The sequence below is a fragment of the Vanessa atalanta genome, chromosome 24, assembly GCF_905147765.1.
Source record: "Vanessa atalanta chromosome 24, ilVanAtal1.2, whole genome shotgun sequence".
Lineage (NCBI taxonomy): Eukaryota > Metazoa > Arthropoda > Insecta > Lepidoptera > Nymphalidae > Vanessa > Vanessa atalanta.
In genome coordinates this window covers 7,064,956-7,090,287 of record NC_061894.1, presented here as the reverse complement: position 1 = coordinate 7,090,287, position 25,332 = coordinate 7,064,956, and the positions used below count along the sequence as shown (strand labels likewise).

Sequence of the window (25,332 nt, the reverse complement as noted above, 5' to 3'; positions counted from 1 at the left end):
TATATATATTTGTATTTTTAACAAATTTCATAATTTATTTTTCACTATCGAAAATACCCTATTATGTATTATGCACCTTTGATTATTTCCTTAGCAAGTTCTATACATTCGCAAACGTCACCGAAGTCGATGACAAATATAGTATATTAGCTACGTTGATAAGTACAAAACATGCTCCAGTATTTTTGTTCCATTTATTTATTTTTTATTTGATCTTAAATATAGTATTTTTTGCCATATTTACAATTTACAATGGGGGTTTCGAAACTTATTTTTTATTTTATTAATATTTAAAGATGGCAACCCAACACCAAACGGGCAATCAGAATTCATTTTTATTTTCCATCAGTCGTGATTATTACTCTAAGAGTAACGGTGTTATTTTCATTTCAAAGTCGCACTGTGTATTTTTTATTTTTTATATTAATTAAAAATTGTGTCAAATATTATTTTTCTATGGGTAACTAATATAAAAAGCGGGGTAAAAAAGTCAGCTGATGATTTGTATCTTATTTCCGTGTTCAAAATATTAAAAAATGTGTTAAAGTGGAGAGATTCTGCGGCTACCGAGGCGCCAGAATGTCTGATGAATTGGAAACTCGGATGTGGGACGAGGGAGGCTCCAGATATGAATCCAGGAACCGTGGAACATTTTACGAATCTGCGTTCGCTTCATCAGAACACTTGGACAGAGCTCCCTTATTATCCGAGGTATGTGAATTAGGCATTGTATTTGACGATGTTTGCGCAAGTTATTGTGTTTTTTTTTTAAATATAGCATTGAGATTTGTTTGTTCAGAAAACGTTTGATTTGCAATTACGTGACGTTTGTGAGAAAAAAATAATACAGTACTTAATACCTATTTTCACCTTTCGCACGTATAAATATAAATTGACGCTAGTGTTTATTTTTATTTATTTTGAACAGCCTTTTTAAATAAATTGAAATATTGTTATATCAAAATAATAAAATCTAATAATACAAGTACTGCAACATACTTTATTTATAAGTTTATAATTTATTTTTAAATGGAAAATTAAATTATTACAATACTAATATTCACCAAAAGTTCAAGTATATCAAAAAAGCCTACTTTTTTATTGATGAAGTACTTATTCTGATAATTTCACCACAATCCCTGAATTCTGACTATGTTACATTTAATTACACTTGAACAACTTACTACAATTCTGATAACTTCTATTTTTTTTAAATAGTAAAATAATTAAAATCCACCTTCTTTTAAAACCAATTGAAAATACATATATAGTGCAAATCTCAAGCTGGCTACCATTATAATAAACTATTAATTATTAAATAGACACCCAGACTACAACGTTAGCATCTTGTCTTATAGAAGTATTTTTTTACAAGTAAAAATTTTTATTCAATTGTCCTGCCCCAATTCTGCATCCAACCAAAAAACTGTAACATTATTCTTTTACTTATAAACAGAAGCCTAAACAACAATTTTCATGTTTTTAATTTTAGAAATGATAAACTTCTATACAAATTTTTATACATAATTATATTTTTTTGAGTAATGAAGTAAGTAGTAAGTAAGAAATGCTTTAACTGCTGTTATTTACTTATGTTTATGAGCCTAATTATCTGTAACATGATAAATGATGTTTTTCCATACAAACTTACATAGATTCTCTAGATTAATTTTGGTAAAACTTTTCTTAATGCCCACCTATGTAATATATAAGGCATTCCTTTGTAATATTTCAACCTGTTAAGCCCACTGGTTTAGGCTGTGCGTATTATGACAGTCAGTGATTTTAAAATGTTATTAAGTAGATATAGAATGTTTTGATAAATTACTAGTTTATATATATTGATATTTACCACTGGATGGCAAAGTCTACCAATCAACACTCATTATTTAATTGTATAATTTATTATATTTAGAAAAAAAAAAACTTTCTATTTTTATCTCTCTCCGACACATGTAAGGAGTGTAGCATATACATGTGTGTTTCTATGTAAGCTAAATAAAATATATTCACCAATTTAAAACATTGTAAATTGGGCATTACTTTTATAATTTCTGAGCAACTCTTAAATAGATGAGTTTGGGTATAGTCCAAAATGTATTTTGCCACTTGGATGCTGTAATTAATTTAGTTTTTTATTTATAGAATACAGTTTGAATCTATATTTTAGTATCATATTATTATTTTTTTATTATAGTGGCAACATCAACTTTTGGCATCATTGTTATGTTTACCTCAGTTTAGATTGGAATTTAGATGACCTCATGGTAAATGGTCTCCTCTGCCCAAAGACATTGGTTTTGTAAGAAATTTTAATAAGCATTGCTGCTTATAGAATATATGATGAGTGGGTGGTACCTACCCAGATAGCCATGTTCAAAGATTGCACCATGTGAATTATTTTTATTTTTTATTTTAATTATTTGCAACATATATTAGCTGGTTCATTTAGAGTTGACAGACACAGAATTTCTTTTGGCATTATACCTGTAACCTTTGCATCATTTTTCCCTCTGAACAAGTGTGTTATCTATGTACATATAATTAAAGTGTTGAAATTACTTCAAAGGCATCAGTATGTATGTATATGTGCATAATGACTGGCTTATCTATAAACGCACGCAAATAAAACTATTTTGACTTGTAATTTCCATACCTACTGCATATTTATTGATAAAATTATTTCACAAAATACATAAAAAAGTTGTGTAACAATTTGCCGATAATATTTTATTATAAATTGAAATGTTTGAGCTGAATAATGTATTTTTCTCTTGCAATATAACAAGGGGTTTAATGGAGCATCAGTTTCAGTTACTAAGATAAATACTATAATTAATAAAAGTAATACATAGTTTTTTTTTAATTTCGATACCACAAACGAAGCACACGTCGAAACCAATGCGGCCGTAACAATAAATAAAAAACAAAAAAAACTTTAAGTATAAATAAATAGTTACTATCAGATAGGTGAGTGATAATCTCGTTACCTCTATCACCTGACTGCAAGATAAGTAAATCCCATCAAAAACATAAATGTAAAAATGAGAGCCAAGTTAAATATTATGATATATACCTTGGTTGTTGTCTTCAACGACAAAAGAAGTGAGATCTAAATTTGTGCCAAGTTAAATAGTCCTTTCTGAAATTTATTTATAACTACATAAAATATCATTTCTTCTTATAACTTGGGGTAATATATTGTTGCCTAAGGTCTGACTTGGCTAGTTCTTATATGTTTATAAACACAAATTGTAGTTTGTGTTTAGAATAACAAATTATAACTCAGAACATCTAAGAAGAATGGGGGACAGCTCAGTATTGCTTAGTTAGTATTAACGTACATTAAGAGCTGCGATGGTCCAGTCACTAGAAAACTTTAATCTTAACCAGATATTGCGAGTTCATATCCAGACAAGTACCATTGAATATTTGCGTGCTTAATTTGTGTTTATAATTCATTTGTAACAGGCTTAGGACTTACGAAGGCTATAATATAATTTGTATATGAGAACTAGCCAAGTCAGACTTTAGGCAACAATATATTACCCCAAGTTAAAAGAAGAAATGATATTTTATGTAGTTATAAATAAATTTCAGAAAGGACTATTTAACTTGGCACAAATTTAGATCTCACTTCTTTTGTCGTTGAAGACAACAACCAAGGTATATATCATAATATTTAACTTGGCTCTCATTTTTACATTTATGTTTTTGATGGGATATCACTACTTTTTGTATATAAATTATTAGTAGGTACTTATTAATAACAAAATTAATACCAAAAGGTTTTTGTTAAACTATTCTATTTTCCTATGTTTACGGGGTATAATTGTCTTTTTTTTGATACGTTCTTATTTTTCTTGTAGGTACCTCTGAAATGTTTGAGTGAATTGCCCATTCAGTGTCCGGATATTTTTTACGCGTTTTCTGTTTATACTTAATTTGCCCAAGTAGGGGTGGTATAATGTGCGCAGACGGTTGTACTCTACAATAGAGCTCTCTTGTGTCTTGATTTGACTTGGACCTAAATTGATAAGATGTACTCCATCTAAGTTTTTAACTCTAGAGAGGCCAACGTAAGCCTGCTTTTTACTTAATATAGAGGAGCCTATGTCGAAAAGAGCACCGTCAAGGCGAAGGCCTTGTGATTTGTGTATAGTAGTAGAATATGCTAAGCAAATAGAGAATTGTTACCTTTGAACATGTATGTACATTACTTAATATCTGTAACTTGGTTTGGCTTCTAGTTCGCAAATTAAATTATGTATGTCCTCAATGTACTTTCTCTATTTTTCCATTGGACCCATTCACCAGTCCTTTGCTGACATCAGTATGCTCGCTCGATACTGTTCTTCCAAGCAATAAGGATCCCCGTTTGTAGCGCTAGAGTACAAACTTAAATCATTCCTGTTACGATATACATACTCTACTACAGTCTCACGAAACCTATTTTATTGTTGTATACTAGTATACTCAAACAAAAAAATATGCAGTCGAATAGACTAGGCAGCTTCCACCGGAAGGCATTGAAATAATTCTTATGAGCGCGGTTGCCACTCGCTCAGACACGTCCGCGTTAAGGTTTAATCACAACGCTTCTAACCCGCTGCTTCGGCGTCACGTCGCGCGCCGTGTACCGAAATGCCTATTTTTTTATTTTTTTAAGTATATATATAGATTTTGCACCATTGATGTGCGCTAAATGCTAGTTAATAACGTAATATATACCAAAGTCGGCTATACTAATAAGTAATAAAACGGAAATATTTGGATTTAAAAAACTTAAAGGTATTCAACTTGTTATATATTCACGTGAAGACCTTAAAATCCACATTGAGACCGGCTGTCATAAGTTTTGATTGCTGGTTCTTACATCATTTTTTTATTACAGTTATTACAGGAACTAAGTATATAAGTGTTTCTATAGACCCAATAAAATGAAAAATTATAATAAAATGATAAAAAATTACCAGTTTCAGATTTTTTTCCTTCATATTGGCCTAATTATCTACCTGCATGCCAAATTTCAAGTTTCTAGGTCACCTGGAAGTAGGTTATAGTTTTGATCTATAGGTCAGTCAGTGATAAAAATGTCGATTTTTAGACGTTAATATCTAAATAACCATTTGAGATGCGTTTATGAAATTCGGAACACATATGTATCTCGCGAGTCTCAATATATGAGCCAAATTTGACACATTTATGTCAAATAGTTTTTGAGTTATGGGGAGGTCAAAAAAGGCTCCAAATGGTTCGTGTAATATTACACACGGTGCTGCACGCCAGTTCTGTTACTAGAACTTGGCTGACACGCTACCGCGTGTCTAGATCTTATGAGAGACTTTGTATAAAATTTGTTATAAAGAACATTTTTACGTCAAAGGTTTTTAATTCTACAAAAGATGTATAAATTGTGGGTGAAAAATTCGTCTACGGGCCGCTGCAAAAAATAAATAAATATTTGTAAGAGTCTTTCACTAGTTTTCTCAGTTCTCGGTTTTTACCGAAACCGAGGTATAGATTATTCCAAACAGCAGACGACAATAGACAAGTAAATAACATTTGACATCGAATTATCGCGATATCATTGGCCGGAGCTTGAATAATCTATATTGATTTGTGAAAAAATTGCGTTTTCAATGTCACAGTCGGGAAGGGACAGCTCGTAGGTGTGTAATATATAATTATATAAAATCTCGAACTACGGTAAATCTTAAAATTTTCCAGTAAAACCTAAGATTTACCGATTATGATGGGTAAATGTCCATAAAACTTTGGGATTCGAACTTTTGCTATGCGACTGTAATAACTCGACCACTTAAATGATAAACATATCAAAATAGCCTATCACATAAGTCGATTTTCAACAGTTCAGATAGCACCACAGAGCGGCGGCCAATATAAATTGCGCGTACGTTTTGCCGTATTTACACATTCGTTCAGGCACGAGTACCAATGTAAACGGGACGTTCGTCATTCGAGTCGTGTTTTGTCTCGCGGTATTTTGGACACGATTCAAAGGAATCGAGTGTCGAGGCGAACTATCGCTTACATATTCGAATGTCACCAAGAAATTCATCTATTGGTGAGGCAAATCACGAGCACGCATATGTAAATTAAATTAAATCGAATGTAACGCCACGTTATTATTGATATAATTACAATAATATCGTCGTAAGTCTTATAACGTAAGCCACGTTTAAGAGCGTTTTCACATTATCCGATCCGATGTCGGTGTCGGACGATAGCTGACAGCCGATAGCCGACGTCTTGTCCTATTTTCACATACTTCCGATGAAATCGTTACGATTCGCCCATTTGCTTCATAGCTTCGTGCGGGCAGGTCATCATGGCAGACCATAATAGAAAACTTTGTTTACTGTATCTATTATATTTGATACGCAAAAAAGATCTGTACCTACAAAATACATCCCATTGTGGTAGCTAGATATTCAGAGGCAGCATTTTATACTCGTTTTAGTAAGCTATAAAACGCACTGCGTACACAGATACATTTTAAATGCACGCACAGCGCACTTACGAGCAATATCGTCCGACAGCACACGGGATTCCGATTGTGCCGCCAACACATCGCGGCATCGGTTTCGGCTCCGATATCGGATCGGACAGACAACATGAGAGACGGATACATATTTAATACATTTTACTTCCTCCGATATCGGATCGACGCCCGACACCGATATCGGATCGGATAATGCGAAAACACTCTAACGGTCTTGTCAAACTAGTTTCTCACACGTGTAATTTTTCTCTTAAATGTTTTGATAATTTTCCAATTCTTACGTAAGTGTACGGTTATATAGGTAGGTTGATGGTAATTCATATAATAAGTTTGTTATTGTAATATGTAATTAAGGAATTCTTAAGTCGTTATTTAAATTACCCGTATCATATAAATGAATTAACCAACTTCAAAAAAAATAAGGTTATCAATTCGACATGTACGTATGTAACATTGTTAGAATTTAATTATATTTGAGTATGATGATCTATTTAGGCTCCCGAGCACGTGTGATTAATTTCGTGAGTGTATGTATGTTTGTTCCTATGTATGTTTGGTTGTCCACAAATTTCTCGAAAACTAGAAGTCATATCGAGATTTATAATTTAAGTTAGGTAAACTTCACTTAGGGAACAGTGTAAGTTTCATTAAAATCGGTCCATGAGTTTCAGAGATATATGTATATTACTCGAGAAAGAAAATTAAGCTTAGTATTTGTATAGATATAATTATTAGTATCTACTCTTTGATCCAAAACTCCTGTGATAAAATAATTTGAGGGAGTCGGTTTAATTTTTTTTATAAATTATTTTTAGTTACTAATTTTCACCCGCGTGTAAGGAGAGTGTTTGTTTTGGGTATAGAAAGTAGGCTATGTCCCAGGGTTCAAGCTGTTATATACTAAATTGCTATAAAATCTTAAACTAGGTTCAGTGGCTTAGCCGTGAAAGCTTAACAGACGGACAGTCAGAAACATATAAATGATATTAGTATAGATTTGTTTCTTAACTATTTAGCTATTACTGCGTGTACTAAGTAGGTAAATACTTAAAACACATTGTCCTGCAATTAAGGTCTCTTTGGGCGTGGCCGTAGGCGGACGAGCAAATGGGCCACCTGACAGTAAGTGGTCCACACCGCCTACAGACATTGGCATCATAACAAACATTACATATTTCTCATATCGCCAATGCACATTGGGACGTAAAATGTTATGTCCCTCGTGCCTGTAGTGACACCGACTCACTCACCCTTCAACCAACACAGTATTAAGTGTTAGAAAATCTGAGTGCGTGGTTACCCAGACGGGCTTGCACAAAAGCCTTACCATCGAAATTTGATATCAAATTTGTCATCAGTGATTGAGAAGTTAGTAATAGTATGTAATCTGATTGGAAAATGAGCCACGTGCTGGTAAGTGGTTATCAACGCCCATAGACAAGGCGCTTTAAGAAATATTAATTTATAAATTCCTTGCATCGCCCATGCGCCACTAACTTTGAGAACTAAGATGTTATGCCCCTTGTGCCTGCAATTGCACTGACCCGTACCCGCTTTAAACTTAATCAACAATACTAAGTGGTTCTGTTAAGCAGTAGAATAAATTATGAGTGGATACCTACACACACTCTCTCCCCTCCCCACAAACATTTTTTTTTCCGTCATTTTATTTCGCATTTAATTTGGTTCGTTTGAACGTGAATATGAATGTAACTTTTTCGAGATGCGTAGCGAACATTTTTTATCGGCCAGTATTACCATGTCGAGTTTTTTAATTAAATTTCGAACAATGGCTTCACATTCGCCCACAGAGTTTTTGTTATTTGTGAACATTATGACCATAATCGTCGTTGATAAAGCTTAACATGAAATATTTTTTATTATACTTTTAGCAACCAGAAGCGAGGTAACACACAAAAGAATATCACAAACAAATACTGCAAACTTCAATAATAAAATGACATCAAGTAAAATCAAAAGGGCTTACGTGACCATATTCACGACTAACACTGATTGTCACCATCGTCCGTAGCATACAAAACGACGAGCTAATGTTGCTTCTTCAGCAGTGCGATTCTGTAAGAAATCATTTGGTATCTCACTCGTGAAATATTGACAACTGATTTTCAGTGATACGCCACTTTGATACGTGTATCCTATAAATTTTATAATTATTTTAGTCAATGTCGCATTTTTGCAAGTTCGTTTTCAGCAGTGAGTTTCGAGTTTCTTGTTACAGAATAGACTAACAGTTAGGAGTTAGTTTTCGTCGAGTGGTTAATGATGACGCACGAAAACTCCTTACAGATGTATCAAAATATATGATGTATCTCTTTTTAATGATAACTTGATAAACTAAATCTATTTAAAAATATATATTAGTATTATTCGGGTTATTACAGAATAGAATTAAAAAAAAAAAAAAACATTGTTTGATAACAAACTTAATGTATATAATTTTAAAGTAAGCTATCACGAAACGGATATCCGGCACATTGTGTCGGCGCCACACGCTGAAGTCTAATATTGTAGAACGAACTTGCATGAACTGTGATTATCCTTAATATGTATTATACATTATTTATAATTATGACGTAGTTTTAGTAAAGACTTTTTTATAATTTTAATTTATATCCTTATTGCATGCGATGTTTACCTGTAATTAGCTTCTCGTTTTGTTTTTGTGGATAGCAACTCTGTCTGTATGTCTGTTGCTCTTTCACAGACATTGAACTCTATTTGATGTATTTCGGTATGAAGCAAGTATGAGGAAAGCAAGCGAAGCCGCGGGCTACTCCCAAGTAATTTATTAGTTTGAAACTGTAATAGACGTATGCAAATATAATAACTTCTTGATAAAGCTAATAAACGAAATAATCTATACTTATGTGCGGATAAATTTGTGAGTTGTTCACAGATAAGTATATGTTTCTTTGAAGTTGCGTTAAAAGATCTTTTCACTGTAATAGTTAACGAAGATTTTTTTTAAATAAATATACGTTAAATCTACCTCGTGTATCAGGCGTTTGCTCTTCGATTCGTGTTTTTTTAATAAAAATTAAATAGAGTAAAAATATAATACTCTTAGTCGGTACCCTAGGGTTTTACAATTATTCTCTTTTTGCTCCAAAACTTTTTATCACAAGAGGCCTATATCATTTAAGTATCCGGTAATGTATGACTGTAGCATGTAGTCTAATATATGTATACTACTCATATACGACTACTCATATTTAGTCGTAAAAACCGATAGTCGTAACAACCGGTGATGCTTATTTTTTAATGAAGTGGTATTATTTAATGTGTAGGTCATAGGTATTAATAGGCAAAATATATTAATGTATGAATTTAAATTATGTTTCGTTTATTTCAATCAAAACGCTTATTAAAATTAATATCGCTCTCTAACTTTGAAATAATACGCGACCTTTCTTCGATATTAATCTGCTTTCTTTTTGCTCTCGACATGTTGACAGTTTCACAATTAACTCAACGCTGTGTTTTGGTGCGTCTTGTGTACAAATGCGTGTGTTTTGTTTCTAAGAATTACAAAAGACCCTAAACCTTTAATTTGTGCCTAAACTCGACATGTGTTTACATTGACCATTAATTACACTGTGCCTATTCAAATTGTTTACAATACGGATCAGCTCGTTGTTCTACAGATAAAATTTTTCGAAAACATTAGCCAAATGTGGTCGTTTAATGCGGTATGTCGTAGTAAGCAATGTCGTAAAAAGCAATATTTTTATAAGACAGTTATATAGCATTCAGCCGGGACCTTTGATTTTGGTCATTATAACCGATATGTTGTTCTAAACGATGTCGCCATAAACGGTTTTAACTGTATATATATATATATTTAAATATGTTTTGAAATTTAGCATAGTCACTCCTTACCGGCCTTAAATATTCTACCGCCAAACAGCAATACTTATTGTTGTGTTCCGGCTTGAAAGGTGAGTGAGCCAGTGTAACTACAGACACGAGGGTTATGTTAGGAATGATTAATATTTAGTGCCCACATACTACCAGGTGGCCCATAATCATATTAAGAATATGTTTATTTATAGGATTTAAAAAGCCCTTAAACCTTTACCAGCTTTTTTGGCAAAGAATCGTTATAAAGATAATCTTCACCTGAAAGGCGACAGTTTTTTTTTGGAAAAAATATAAATTATTCCTTGTGGAAATATCTGCTGTAGCTATAATAAATAATCTCTCTGACGTCATACGTCCATGTCGTAACGAGATTAGAGACGCATTATTGACGCTGTATTGTGAAGTTTGTTTATAATAAGATTTTAATAGAAAATACATGGAATAGATATAATACCTTCGAACAGCTAATACCCCCCCTACTGACCACTACTCATTCATTGAACGGTTATTGGCGTAGAATAACGATACGTTAATTGTTCGAACCCGACTACATAATCTGACGCCGCGACGGCCCAGTGGTTACAAATCGATTATCAGCATCTTAACCGATTATTGCGGGTTCAAACCTTGGCAAGCACCAATGAATTTCGATATGCTTAATCTCGGCGGTAAAAATAAACATTGGAGGTAATCTGCACTTTTAAAGAAATTCTGCCAAGTGCGCATCTTGATCAGCGTGGTGGAATTAGTTCCAAAACCTTACCCTCGAAGGGAGAGGAAGCCTTAGCCAGCAGTGGAATATTTACAGACTTATTTCTACTTCAGGATGTTTCGAATAACGAAAATATATATTTTTTTGTTATTATATGAAAACCAATAATTCTAAAATATGACATTTAAAAAAAATATCCCGTTGAGTTTCTTTTTCCGGCTCGCCTCAGGTGCGAGGTGTTTGTTTCCGAACTGGTGGTAGATTTTTGACTACCAATAAGCAAATTAAGCAAGTTCAAGCAAGCATATTTAATAAAGATTTTTGACTTAGATATGCGACTATTCTAGGGCTTGTTTTTTATTTTGTTTTACTTATATATATAGTACACGCGAAAAAAACTTATTTTATTTAATTTTTGGGCTGTATAGGTATCATTATGTATAATATATATGTTTATTGTATTTGTGAATGATTTCCAATAAAATTGAATCGGATAGTTGGAAACAGAGCCGTTTTAATGCGCTCCATGAAGCAAATGAAATAGAATTGACCTATATGTCATTTATAAAGGAATATTGGTAAACATTTGTGGTAATTCTGTTAAACACAATAAATTTAATTTATAACAGGAACAAAGATGACGAACTCTTTAATTAACATATATTAGGATGACAGTAAGTGATAACACCCTTAGTATGTTTTTTTTTTTCAGAATTTTAACCACTAAAGCGTCAAGCGTCAAGAGCGCAATGGTTTACGGGTCTAGCGATGTATAACGTCGCAGGATCGATCCTGACCCCTTGGAATATTGTCCCTACACCTAACACAATTGATAATTTCTTAATTTAATTTTAATTCTTTATTTAATTTGGGACATTGCTACTATTCTGTATAAAAAAAAAAACCACTAGCTGAACTTGCGGCTTTCCCTGCGCGATGTTTAAAAAACCACCACATTGAGCTCGAGGGGTGAATTAAAAAAAGTATATCCTCCCCTGGGATTCAAACTCTCTCCGTAACAAAGTTTAAATCGGTTCAACGGTTTAAGCGTGAAGAGGTTACAGACAGAGTTACTTTCGGATTTATAATATTTGTATAAATAGTATGGATTACTTTAATCTCCAATGCGTCACCAACCTTGGAAACAAAGATGTTATACCCTCGTGCCTGTAGTTATACTGGCTCACCCTTCAAACTAATTTATAATTGAAAACTTTTTATAAGTAGACTTTTGTAAATAGAATAAGTGTTACCATTGGAAAAAAAGAATTTTAATATAATAACATCACAGACTATAAAACTAATACTATAATTATCAAAGTCATATTTATATTTAAATGATATTTCAAAATCAAAATATTATTATATGATTCTAGTAGAATTCAAAAGCACTTTTGAATCTTAATTTTACGCTGTTTTAAATTCAAAGTTACCACCGGTTCGGAAAGTAGATTCTATCGAGGAGAAACGACAAGAAACTCAGTATTCTTACTCATTACTCTTTCCATCATTTTAATTACGGAATATGTCAGTGAAAAACAGTTATTTTTTTTATATATCCTGCCTAGACGTCAATAAATTCTAAGTTCACGTTTTTGTATCTTTAATTTAATTTTGTATTGACTAAAAAGCCTTGTTTATCAAGGTTTTTTTTTTTATATGAGCTTTAAATTGTCAATAGGCCAAGTTTTTAGCCATTAGTGTTTATGAAACAAGTAAAAACAATCAACTATAATAAAATAATGTAAATACATATTTCCATTTCTTTATTTTCACGATGACAGTTCTAATTTGATAGTTGTAGTGTTGTGACCAAGTAAGTAATGATATCGATCGCATATATTTATTATATTTTGAACAAATACAATAAAAACCTACTTATACCTACCTATACCTACTTATTTTATAACAGCTTCGAATAGCTTAAAGAAGTAGGCATTATCAATCAAAAATTAATAAGTGTAATTAATATCTTGTAGTGAAATATAAAATTAGTTAATAAATTTGTACAAAAGTATCCGTCAGTAGTTTGGTTTCTTATATTTTGTAAAAAAATATCGGATCTGTTATCGTGTTTATCGATATAGCTCCATCCCTATCAGTTTCTCCGATTCTGGTATAACCTTGTACGTGTGTAAACGTCTCGTTCAAGTTATCAGAGGAGCTGTCATCGAGAAAAAAAAGACGTGATAATAGTATACAAGAAACAATAAAAACAATTTCATCTCTACCCTCATTTCTTGAGTCGTTATGCATAAGCCTGTTGCCGCAGTTACATAAAATTTAATTTCAAATTCGCTTTGATTCCGCGACGTTATTGTATGAATTGTAATTTTACTAGTTACTGTCGGTCGACATTACCACGAGATGAAACAAATTCGCGTGAGTTTCTTTGTTAATATCGTATAATTCGTTGTAATTTAATTGAATCGAACTTCGTGATGAAATTGTATAACACGTGTTTTTAATTATACAACGTTATTACTCTTTTTGTGTTTTGTGTTTCAGGTAAGTATTTAATTATAGTTATGTTTCCATATATACTTTATAAGCACGTTTGAATCGTTATGCTTTAGGATTAAATTGAAAGTACAGCTTCCACCGGTTCCGAATGAAGAATATAACACGATGAATCTGTTAGAAACTTATTTATAATGTAGTTTGTATCGATGAAATTGATCTTTGGAAATATTGGTTTCGAATTTCATTGTTTAAATTAAAATCTATAATTCGATCAAGTCTAAAACAATATACAATAGACTTTAAGATCGTTTTTTTGATGCTAAGATTTACGGAGATGTACGAAGCCACAGAAGCGTTTATAAAAGTTTTAATGTTTCATCTGTTGGTGTGAATTGTTTTGATTATAATATAAAAACTAATTTAAAATCAAAGTGACTTGTCAACCGTGAATCTAATATGAAGGTAATGCTTTTTACGGTTAAAGCCTCGTCTCAGTGGACGTGCATGGACTACATAGCAATCTTTGTGCGTACGTAGACGTTATTTAATTTTAAAATGTTGAATGTTATAATAATGATATAACTATAAATACAATTGTATTATATATGTTCACGATATTATAGGCTATTTTTGATAGGTGAAAATCATTGTACAGATGAGGAAGAAAGGCACTTGGCTTACTTTGTAGGAGGGCTTTGTGCAAGCCCGTCTGGGTAGGTACCAACCGCTCTTCTACCGCTAAACAGCAGTACTTAGTACTGTTGTGTTCCGGTTTGAAGGGTGAGTGAGCCAGTGTAATTACAGGCACAAGGGGCATAATATCTTAGTTCCCAATATTGGTGGCGCATTGGCGATGTAAGGAATGGTTAATATTTCTTACAGCGCCATTGTGACCACTTACCATCAAGTTTTATGACATCTAGTCTTTAATTTGAATCCTAAATTGATTTGAGTGACTATTGGAACCTAGTACACTCTTAATAGTACCACCGTCCAATAAACTTATAAATGATTTACCACAAAAATAAATTTTAGGAAAGGACGCGTATTACTTTTTATTAAGAAATATTTATTTATATTTGTTAATAAAAAGAACAGTTGGTCTCGCTTAATTTTTTTTTTTTTTAACTTTAAAATGGTGATGGTAGAAGTATACTATTTAATGGAAGTAGTTAAGCCTACTATTTGAATTTAATATAAATTTATAAAACGAAACGTGTTTTCTGTACATAACTCGATATTATATTTACTTGTGAAAGTCTTAGCTTGATATTAATTTTACCTGTACGAAGCCGGGATGAACAACTAGTTTAATTGTATAATATTTATGGTTAGAAATATTGAGTTAAATAACTTTGTCACTTATATTGGGCCACTCGAATGGTCTACGAAGTGTAAATTAAAAAGTATACAAGTGTCGTGGTATTTCTGGTTGGAATGGCGTTGCTTTTAATATATATTATGAATTACATAACAGACAAAATAAAATGAATTAACATTTGAAAAATCAAACGCCAGTGATAATTTTTTTTATTAAAAATCTCGTGTGAATTAAATAAGAGAAAAAAATAAGTTTAAATAATTATGTAAAACCGTATACAAAGAGAGGGAACCTAAAGTCAGGAAAATAAATATTATATTTAAATATCAGCTCGCTGTGCACACACACCGTCTTCACAGGGCGCCCATTTTTATATATCCTCATTTTCCCGCGCTTTTGCGACGTGTGTCGCTCGAGATGACAAATGCATAAATACACAGATAATATATATTTATATAAAATATAAATCTAATACTAATGAATATTTTATTATAGATCTGTGTGACACTACAGGCATAATGCTCTCCCTCACGTGAAGATTTTTGCCAGTTAACTCTACTGTAAGCCGCGTAAATGAATTTCGTTCCAGAAACTTCTCGTAATATTCGAAGTTATATATGGAGTAAAAACTTATAGGCAAAACCTTTAACGGTTCGTTACTCGTTATTCAAAAACGAGAAATATATTTTTATTACCCGAATATACGATCGATAATAAAATGAGAATAGAGATCAGTATTTTTCCAATTACATACATGGACACTGTAAAAATAATTAACCACTTCTTACAAAACTATTGCGTCACCGAACTTTGACAACTAAGATGTTGTATTAAGCAAAATTATCATTTTAATTACAGAATTAGTTTAGAGAGATAAGTTTTAATAAGGTTTACATTAAGCCATGTACATAAGCGGTAAGCTACTTAGAATTACTTAACGCTGAGTTGCCTCACGTTGTGCGGTAAAAACGATGCGTTTGAAGTTACCCCTTTATATCGTTTTATTATCCTTTTAAACGCAACGAAAAGGTCAGCTGTATAAGGCAATAATAACATCTCCACGCAAAAACCTTGTTAAGAAATTATTTATAATTATAATGACTTATTTTAAAGATACACTGAGTGACTCAGTGTGTCTTTAAACTATCCGATACTCAATCTGAGTCGGATATCTTGCAATTTCAATTATATCGCCGTCGATTTTCCTACCGGACCGCAATCCCGCCATTTTACAAATTCCCGCCATTATGTTTTTTTTTTTAAAATCTCAGCACGAATTTCAAATAGGCAATGGATAGAAATTAAAAGAATATAAATGAAAATAAAAATTATTAATTATATATGTACTTTTGAATTTGTTGTTATTCGATTGGTAAACATTTGAATAATACATAATAATAAATGATATATCTAAAATTAATAATAAGGAGAGGTTTTTTTTATTATTTTGTTTTATAGCCTCAATAAAAAAGTATGTAACGCGTTTCGTAGAAGCCTTTAGTGTACAATACATGGTCAAGCAGGACAATGTTTTTTTTCTAGAGAAAAACCAAATATCTTTTACCAACCCAACCTCGGTTACTTACGAGTACTTCGGTCCTATATATATCACTTGACCAGTCAATACTAACACATGGTGAAAACTAACAAACTTCCTTTTTTTGAAGTCGGTTAATAATATAATAGTATTAGCTTCATAACCTTGCGTTGTACAGCTGACATTGTATAAAACGGAAATACGTGTCTGCAGTAATCGTATTAATTATGATTACATTTTAAATATCTTACGTGTAGACATGGCTTTATTATATATCTACACTTATATTATAAAAGCGAAAGTAAATCTCTCTGTCTGTCTCTCACGACCGAACCTCTGAACTGTATTTTATGAAATTCATGGTACGAAGCCAAGCTGAACATCAACATAGAAAGACAAGACATAAATTATGTCTATTTATGTCCTTCCTTGTGCCTTTGTGCCAAACATCTGACGATCACCCTTTAAAACGCAAGCGATGCCGCGATTGATAACTAGTTTATAACATACTAACGCACATTCCGACTTCGTACAATCTCAAATATAAATATATATCTCAAATCCACTTGACAATAGAACGAAAGAAGAAAATAAATAAAAAAAATGTTTATTTTGCACACGGCAAAGTTATAAAAGTGTAAAAAAACAACAAAATTAAAAATAATTCCGTACATTACCTAAGGAGTAACTTATTTATTATTAAAGAGATATTAAAAATAGAAAAGGATATTACCTTGACCCCAATGGAACGCCAATTTTTTATCAGTACTGATTAAGACCACTATACTTTTATGGAAGTTATAAATGACAATTTTCTTTAGTACTGTTCTGTGAGTACCGTTATCTTGGTGGTAGGGCTTGGTGCAAGCCCATCTGTGTGGGTATTACCCACTCAAACAGCAATACTCAGTATTGTTTTGTTCCGGCTTAATATAAAGGGTGAGCCAGTAAGCCAATGTGACTACAAGGTACAAGGGAGATAACATCTTAGTTACCATGATTGGTGGCGCATTGGAGATGTAAGGAATTGTTATTATTTATTACAGCACCATTGTTTATGGGCAGTGGTGACTTCTACTATAAAAAATATATATTCAATCTATCCGTCTGTAATTATTCCGTCATAAACGCTTTAAAGTATCTTATTTATCCATTCTGTGTAATCTTGCCTTATTGTTAATCGTCCGCGTTGAACGTATAAATCTCGTCGTAGAGTCGGAGATCACGAGATAACTTTTATGGATGAGTTAACGAGATGTGCCGGGTTGACTATCGCATTAAATGATGAATAGGACTTGGTGGATAATTAAAAGTCACCAGCCTAAGTATAGATACGCTACGTATTTAATACTAGCTGTGCCCGCGACTTCGTCCGCGTTTGAATTTAACAAAAAGTTATTTTTGTAGCCTAAGTTACTCCTCATTACATCAGCTATCTGCCAGTGGAAGTCCCGTCGAAATCGGTCCAGCCGTTCCAGAGATTAGCTGGAATAAACAGACAAACGGAAGACAAAAAATTAAAAAAAAAATGTTATTTTGGTAAATGTATCGTGTATTCATATATATGCATTTAGTAAAAAGAGGTTATTTTAATATTACAAACAGACACGCCAATATTTTTTTTATATATGTAACTTTACCTTTACTTTTTTTATGTACGTCAGGTTAACTTGGCATTGTATTACTTAATGCGTTATATTATTTCCCTTCCCATTAAACTTCCCTTAAACTTACAAGTCCATTGCCCTTTACAGATAGCACTTGTTCGTTGTTCAAATACCACCTTTAAGTAAGGTTTTTCGGATTGGCAGTAGCTTGGCAACCTGGAAAATTATTATTTTTAGCCTCATTTTAAATTAAATTAATATCGACTGTGTGAAAATTGTCATGGGCTCAACCTGATCCCGCAGTCTCAGATCTCAGAAGAAACCGTAGTGGTTTTAGTGGGTAAGCATCCCATATAATTCATTTTCCCATGTCCAATCAAATTGCCCACAGATGTTTATTCGTATGGCGGTAACACAATGTCGATCACGTCTTTGACGGCGTTCTAAGTTCTAAGTTTCGGCCTCAGGGCATTTGCAGGCAGGTATTCGGACTCACTAAGTGAGCTTTTAACATCCAAGTTCCGCCTGCTGACGCTGTAGACGGCCAATATAATCAGCTCGAATAAAAGAACTGTTACATGGAGACAATCCCGTACCCCTTCCCTTATGTGCCGATGCTGGCCACCACGGTTAAGTGAGTAAGCATACCACAGTACTTGATTTCATCTTAAAGCATTCTAGTACATTTACATACATTAGCAGCCTGTAAATTTAGTTTGGAGCATATTCCACCACGCTGTTCCAATGCAGGTTGGTGAAAGTGGTTCTAGTACATTTCTGTAGAATTCCTGTGGTAAAAAAGCTACATGTTATCATTTTCGCGCATCGATCAGACGACGCTATCTCTTTCTCAAGTATAGAGTTAAAGAGGATAAAAGTTGTCAAACCTGTCCAACATCGGAATTAATTGATAGAATATTTTAAGGAATTTAACATAATACCTAATAATATAATTATATATATCTTTTTAAATGAACCCGAAATCATCGGTTAAGATGCACGCGTTCAAACCACTGGGCCATCTCGGCTCAATCAAGATTTGTTTTAGTGCAAACCATAGCAGAACTATTATTGTGGAATGCATGTAGCTAAAGTTTGTTTATCTTTATTCCTTCTCCGAATAGCCTATAGACTCATAGTGGTACCAGTTTTACTAAACTAGCAAGCACAATTTCTTACATAAGCCTTTGAACCGGTATAGCTATGTACCGGTTCAATTCTAGCTCAAAACGGTCATTAAACTAGTGAACGAAAAGCTTACTGCAAAATAAAAACATTCTTATCCGTTCTAAATAACATTGCTGTTTTCCAATTTAGCTCTTAGCCTAGTTTTTATCAAACTATATGGGTATTACGTAAGATCGAGTAAATTGCTTGGCGCGAGTAGAGTATTTTCTGTTTAATTGGTCGTTGGCTCGCTTAACATTACGAACTGGCTGGCCGGAGTAAATAAAAAGTCCCTGTGATGTCTCCCACATAGAATGAAGTTCAAATAAAAAACTAAAAGGAACTTTGAATCGGGACTAAAATTGTGTCATTAGAGTTTATAAAGGAACACGAAAGAAATTTAAAAATTTCTTTGTAGGAAATAAATATGGGTATAAAAATACAAGTTAGATCATTTTGTGGGTTTCATGATCCTCCTAATGCACTTATATCTTTTAGTTAGGTAGCCTAACGGACAAATACAGGCGCTGTAAGTATGCCGTTGAAATGAATAAATCAAAATACGCTACAGTAATAGTCGTAATCAATAAAGGTGTATTATAATTTATTTTTATTATTATTTCTTCTATCGGACTGCATTCTATCGACCGGGGCTCAAATTCTAATAACAAATTGACGATTCGCAGTCGAATCGAAAAGTAATCGTTGCTGTTCAGCCGAGCATCTATTCTATAGCCTTTTCTAATCGAAGTAGAAATAAAGATAAACAAACCTTAGATTTAAGTATTTCATACGATTTGCTAATAACTAAGCTATATTGTGCACTACTAGGCGTTTATGATTAATATATCTTTATTTATACAAAATAATTACACTTAACAACTTATATCCACTTCAATTTTACTTCCAAAATTCCGATGACAGTTTCGTCGACGTTCAAAACGCCATTTTTTCGCAAAATCATCGTGAATATCATAGTTTAATCAAGCTCTCGACCAATGATATCGCGTGAATTTGCTGTCAAATGTGGTTATTTGACTTTTCTCATCTTGTGGTTGGAGTAGAGTATAAAAATGCAACGATGCAATTGCGGTTCGGTGACAAATTGATCAGAATATAATCGGGATCGTAATCCTCAGTCACGATTAAGCTGAAGTTAATTTTTGTGAGGAATAGTCGACGTTGGATACCCTTAAAAATTTGTAGAATTATCCCCCAATAATCTAAAACGCCACATACGCCAGTTTAAAATAATGATATTCAAAGCATATTCATTTCGTGTTAGGGCTTTGTGCTAGCCCGTCAGGGTAGGTACGAGCCTCTCATCAGATATTTACCGCCAAACAATAGTACTCAGTATTGTTGTATTCCAGTTTGAAGGGTGAGTGAGTCAGTGTAAATACAGGCTCAAGGGACATAACATCTTAGTTCCCATGGTTGATGACGCATTGGTGATGTAAGGAATGGTTAATATTGGAGAGAGGAGGAGCCTGCCTACCGCCGTATGCGGAAGATAAAAGGAAGTCAGACAGACTGTCGCCGTAACGCGTTACGTAACGAAGCGGTTTAACCTTCCATAAGAAGTTATCACTTCTAAACGAATCTACGTGCTGCTGGTTAAGTGGTCCATAAAAACGCTTCGAAGTCGCATGGGTGTAACACAATGAACGACTTTATCGGCTCGTTACTCGTAACTCAAAACCGATCGGTCACTGACGTACAGTCGGGGTAAGAAAAGGTTCGTTACCTTAAGGTCTATTTTCGTGTGCTCAGTATGAGCGATAGCCTGCTTTACCGATTGAGTATGACATATTGCGTCGCAATGTACACTATTTCGAACCTCGTTATCATACTATGTTAGTTTAATTTTATGTGCAGTTTTCTGTTTAATGCTTTAGTTTCGAAATGTACTAAGAGTTTACGACTTGATAAAGGAATGAATTTGAAAACTGACGAAGGTTTTCTTACTCTGACTGTACATAAATGATTTGTTAAATACAGGATATTTGTGTATTATTATTCGGGTATTTGTGTATTGTACAAATTAAAATACCGTTGATTAAAGCACGAAGCGGGTAAAATATTGCGGATTATTTCGTAACGTTGGAAAATTTATTGGTTTCGAAACTAGGTCGGGGAAATTTTCCAACAGATTCATATTTGTAGAGCTGAAAATTTATCTGTTCAAATACGTTCCGGTCGAAAGAAATCAATTAGTCACGAAACCGGCCCTCGTACTGTATAATAATCTTGCGAATGTTTGGATGGATGTTTGTAACTCAATCTCCAGAGAACGACTGAACGGATCCGTATGACATTTGGCAGTGATTAATTGTAGTCTGGATAGCACATAGGTTACCCTCTTCACTCGGTTGAAGTCTCGGGTGGGAGTTAGTTGTTTATAAGCATGTATTTCCGCTATACAGCGCTAAAGAATAAACAATATAACCATTTAATGTATTATGTACTAGAAAAATGTAGTTCTTTAAAAGGCCTTATTTACTAAACGAAGATACAGACAGATATTTTATATAAGATTTTTTTTTATAGCATTAGCAGCCTGTAAATTTTCCCACTGCTGGGCTAAAGGCCTCCTCTCCCTTTGAGGTTTGGAGCATATTCCACCACGCTGCTTCAATGCGGGTTGGCGGAATATACATGTGGCAGAATTTCGTTGAAATTAGACACATGCAGGTTTCCTCACGATGTTTTCCTTCACCGCCGAGCACGAGATGAATTATAAACACAAATTAAGCACATGAAAATTCAGTGGTGGCTGCCTGGGTTTGAACCCGAAATCATCGGTTAAGATGCACGCGTATATAATTATAGATATAATTTATAGATAAATAATTAATTAAACGTTTTATGATAAATATATACCTCTATATCATTTATTTTTCTTATTGAGAGCACTTCTCATTTTCTTTTTTAATATATTTCGCCCTTGTGAAGCCGGAGTGGTTATCTAGTTTTCTATACAAGATAAGTATTTACTGAATCTACATCAGATTATAAAACAAAAGGGGCGTGAAACATTAAATTGAAGCGACAAAATTAAAAACGATTACAAATTATCAGTAGTGCGAAACGACGCGTCTTTTTGTTGATCTATAAAAGTCTGTCTTGATTTGTCTATTTCTCTTTCCGGCCACACCAGTGAACCGAAGTTGATGTAGTTTGTTACGTTGCAAACTTGAACTCCAAGGACATGGGATACTTTTTCATGCCTAACACCTTCCATTTTGTTTTATAGAACTCAGTCACCATTTGTGACTATGTCGCTCCGTTATTTACACGATAAAATTTTTCACGATAAACATTCGTCATGCTAGAAAACTTATACATTGCGCAACAGTTAAGGTAATTTTAATGCGACTCCTAAAATGCAAGAAGAACCGCGGGCGACAACGACGACTGGTGCCTTATACCAAGTTTCATTAAATTCGGTTCCTTGGTTTTGCTACGAAGGAGTTACTTTCGTGTCTATAATATTAAGTATAAATTAAGGTGACAGCACTTTTGAGTTTGATTGTACGTGCAAAGTCAGATCGGCTATCAATACATATAATAAAATTAGAGTGTCTGTTTGTAATATTAAAATAACTGTTGTGGACGGTGCATGCTCTGACTTAAAATTCGTCAATGCTGGTTTTCCACAAGGCTGCGTTCTATCACCTACTCTGTTTCTTCTGCATATGAATGACTTGTTGCAAATCAGTAACATTCACTGCTATGCAGACGACAGCACCGTAGACACCTCATACACCGGCCGTGCTAATATTTCTCGGGAAAACGTCGAAGAAAATCGGAACAAACTTGTGTCTGAAATCTAGTCTTCGTTGAACAAAGTCTCAAACTGGGGTCGGCTAAATCTAGTCCATTTCAACCCCAAAAAGACGCAAGTTTGCGCGTTAACTGCTAAAAAAACACCATTTGTCGTAACTCCACGATTCGAGAACATTCCGTTAGCCGCCACAGCTAGTATCGGAATACTTGGCGTCGATGGTTCGAGCATCGTTCAGTTCCGCGGTCAATTGGAAGGCAAAGCCAAATTGGCATCAAAAAAGCTCGGTGTGCTCAGCAAGACAGTATTTCACGTCGGCCCATCGTCTAAGACTATACAAGGCGCAAATTCGGCCTCTCATGGAATACTGCTCTCACCTCTGGGCGGGTGCTCCTCAGTACCAGCTCCTTCCATTTGACCGTATCCAACGTAGAGCGGCTCGAATTATCGACGATCAAGCCCTTTCCGATCTGCTTGATCCTTTGGCTTTGCGTAAAGATGTTGGATCGCTCTGCATCTTCTACAGAATTTATCACGGGGAATGTTCTGAGGAATTGTTTGGATTAATCCCGGCTGCTGAATTTCACCTTCGGACATCTCGTCAAAATTCCAAATATCACCCGCATCACCTAGATGTCCGAAAATCCACAACAGCGCGATTTTTAAGACATTTTCTGCCTCGCACAACCACTCTGTGGAACCAGCTTTCGCCGGCAGTTTTTCCGAACCGATACGATTTGGGAACCTTTAAGAAAAGAGCGTACTCTTTCCTGAAAGGCCGGTAACGCACCTGCAAGCCCCCCGGTGTTGCAGATGTCCATGGGCGGTGGTAGTCACTTTCCATCAGGTGAGCCTCCTGCTCGTTTGCAACATATGCCATAAAAAAAAAAAAACTGAATTTTACTAAATGCATATGTATGTATACACGGTACATATACCAAAATAACATTTTTTACAATTTTTGTCCGTCTGTCTGTCTGTTTGTTCCGGCTAATCTCTGGAACAGCTGGACCGATTTTGACGGGACTTTCACTGGAAGATGGCTGACGTAATACTTTTATTTTCGAATTATATGTAAAATAATAATAAAGTCACGCTTTTTTATTAAATACAAACGCGCACGAAGTCGCGGGCATAGCTAATAGTAAAAATAACGCTGTAATCGTAATACAGGTTTCCCAACGCGACTTCCACTTTCCTGTAAGAGATAAAACTGGCTGATTCTATTTCTGATCAACTTGAAATAACTAAGCAAGGTATTTCTATTGTCTTATCATTATCATTAAATAGTATAAAACAAAGTCTCTTCCCGCTGTCTGTCTGTCCGTATGTATGTTTAGATCTTTAATATTACGCCAAGGATTTTGATGTAGTTTTTTTTTAATAGACATAGTTATTCAAGAGGAAGGTTTATATGTATAATACATGCACAATATAGTAAAGAAACGCTGGTAATTTTCAGAGGTTTTTAATGTGATGTCTGTAAATACAGACATTATTTTGAGCTTACATTGCAAACGCTGGCTGAACCCTACGAGATAGATCATAATAATGAAAGTATTGTACACCTTAAAAAGGTCTTCAAAAATTTCGCGATGGTATATGTCAATCTCTTAATAACCCACAATAACCATTTTTTTATCCTTTAATTTTTACGAGAAATAATGGATTAATAGATCAATATGGCCCTTTACAGCAGGTAATTTTTTATAGTGTAGACTATTGATGGCACACGTATAAACCTTAGTGGTTTTTTAGCTGCTATCATTATATTAAATATTGTACTGTCATTTCAAATGGATAAATAAATAAAAAAAATAAAAAAAAATGAAAATTTTCGAAGATATTACAGTTATTATTACATTTAAAACGCACGGACATAGCGGTTTGTATTCTCTAATGGCAAAAAGCTATGAACTTTGTATACAATGACAGTATAGTATAGTATTGCACCCGAGCAAAGCCGGGGCGGGTCGCTAGATATAAAGCAATAAATCGTTCCTTTGAATAAAACATTTAGTCAATATTATACAAGAAATACTGAAACTATGTCGTCGGTGGAAGGCAGAAACGCGTAAATGCAAAAATGGTATATTCGGGAAATAACGTTTAAAGTTTATACTTCAAAGTTTAAATTTCATTTTCTAAGTTTTGGCACTAAAGACGTTCTACCTTTGCATTAAGGATGTATGTACTTATGACGTTTGTGAAACAAGAAGTCGCTAGAGGCCGATGTGAAACATTCAAGATAATAAAAGTACTTATAATTTCGACGACCTCCGTGGTCGAGTAGTGTGTACACCGGTTTTCATGGCTACGCCAATCCGAGG

At 33.7% G+C, this 25,332-nt stretch overlaps 1 protein-coding gene across 2 annotated transcripts in view; it reads left to right on the top strand.

Annotated features, from left to right (window-relative positions):
- Nucleotides 1-442: 442 nt before the first annotated feature.
- Nucleotides 443-25,332, top strand: part of LOC125073591 (zinc transporter 2-like) — a 43,528-nt gene continuing 18,638 nt past the window's right edge. The window contains exon 1 of one of the 2 annotated variants that reach the window (XM_047684472.1): nt 443-711. In XM_047684472.1, the coding sequence (XP_047540428.1) occupies nt 580-711 (132 nt within the window). In that variant the 5' untranslated portion in view covers nt 443-579. Of the gene's footprint in view, nt 712-13,374; nt 13,503-25,332 lie in introns of those variants that run through there. The other variant, XM_047684473.1, reaches the window with a different exon arrangement.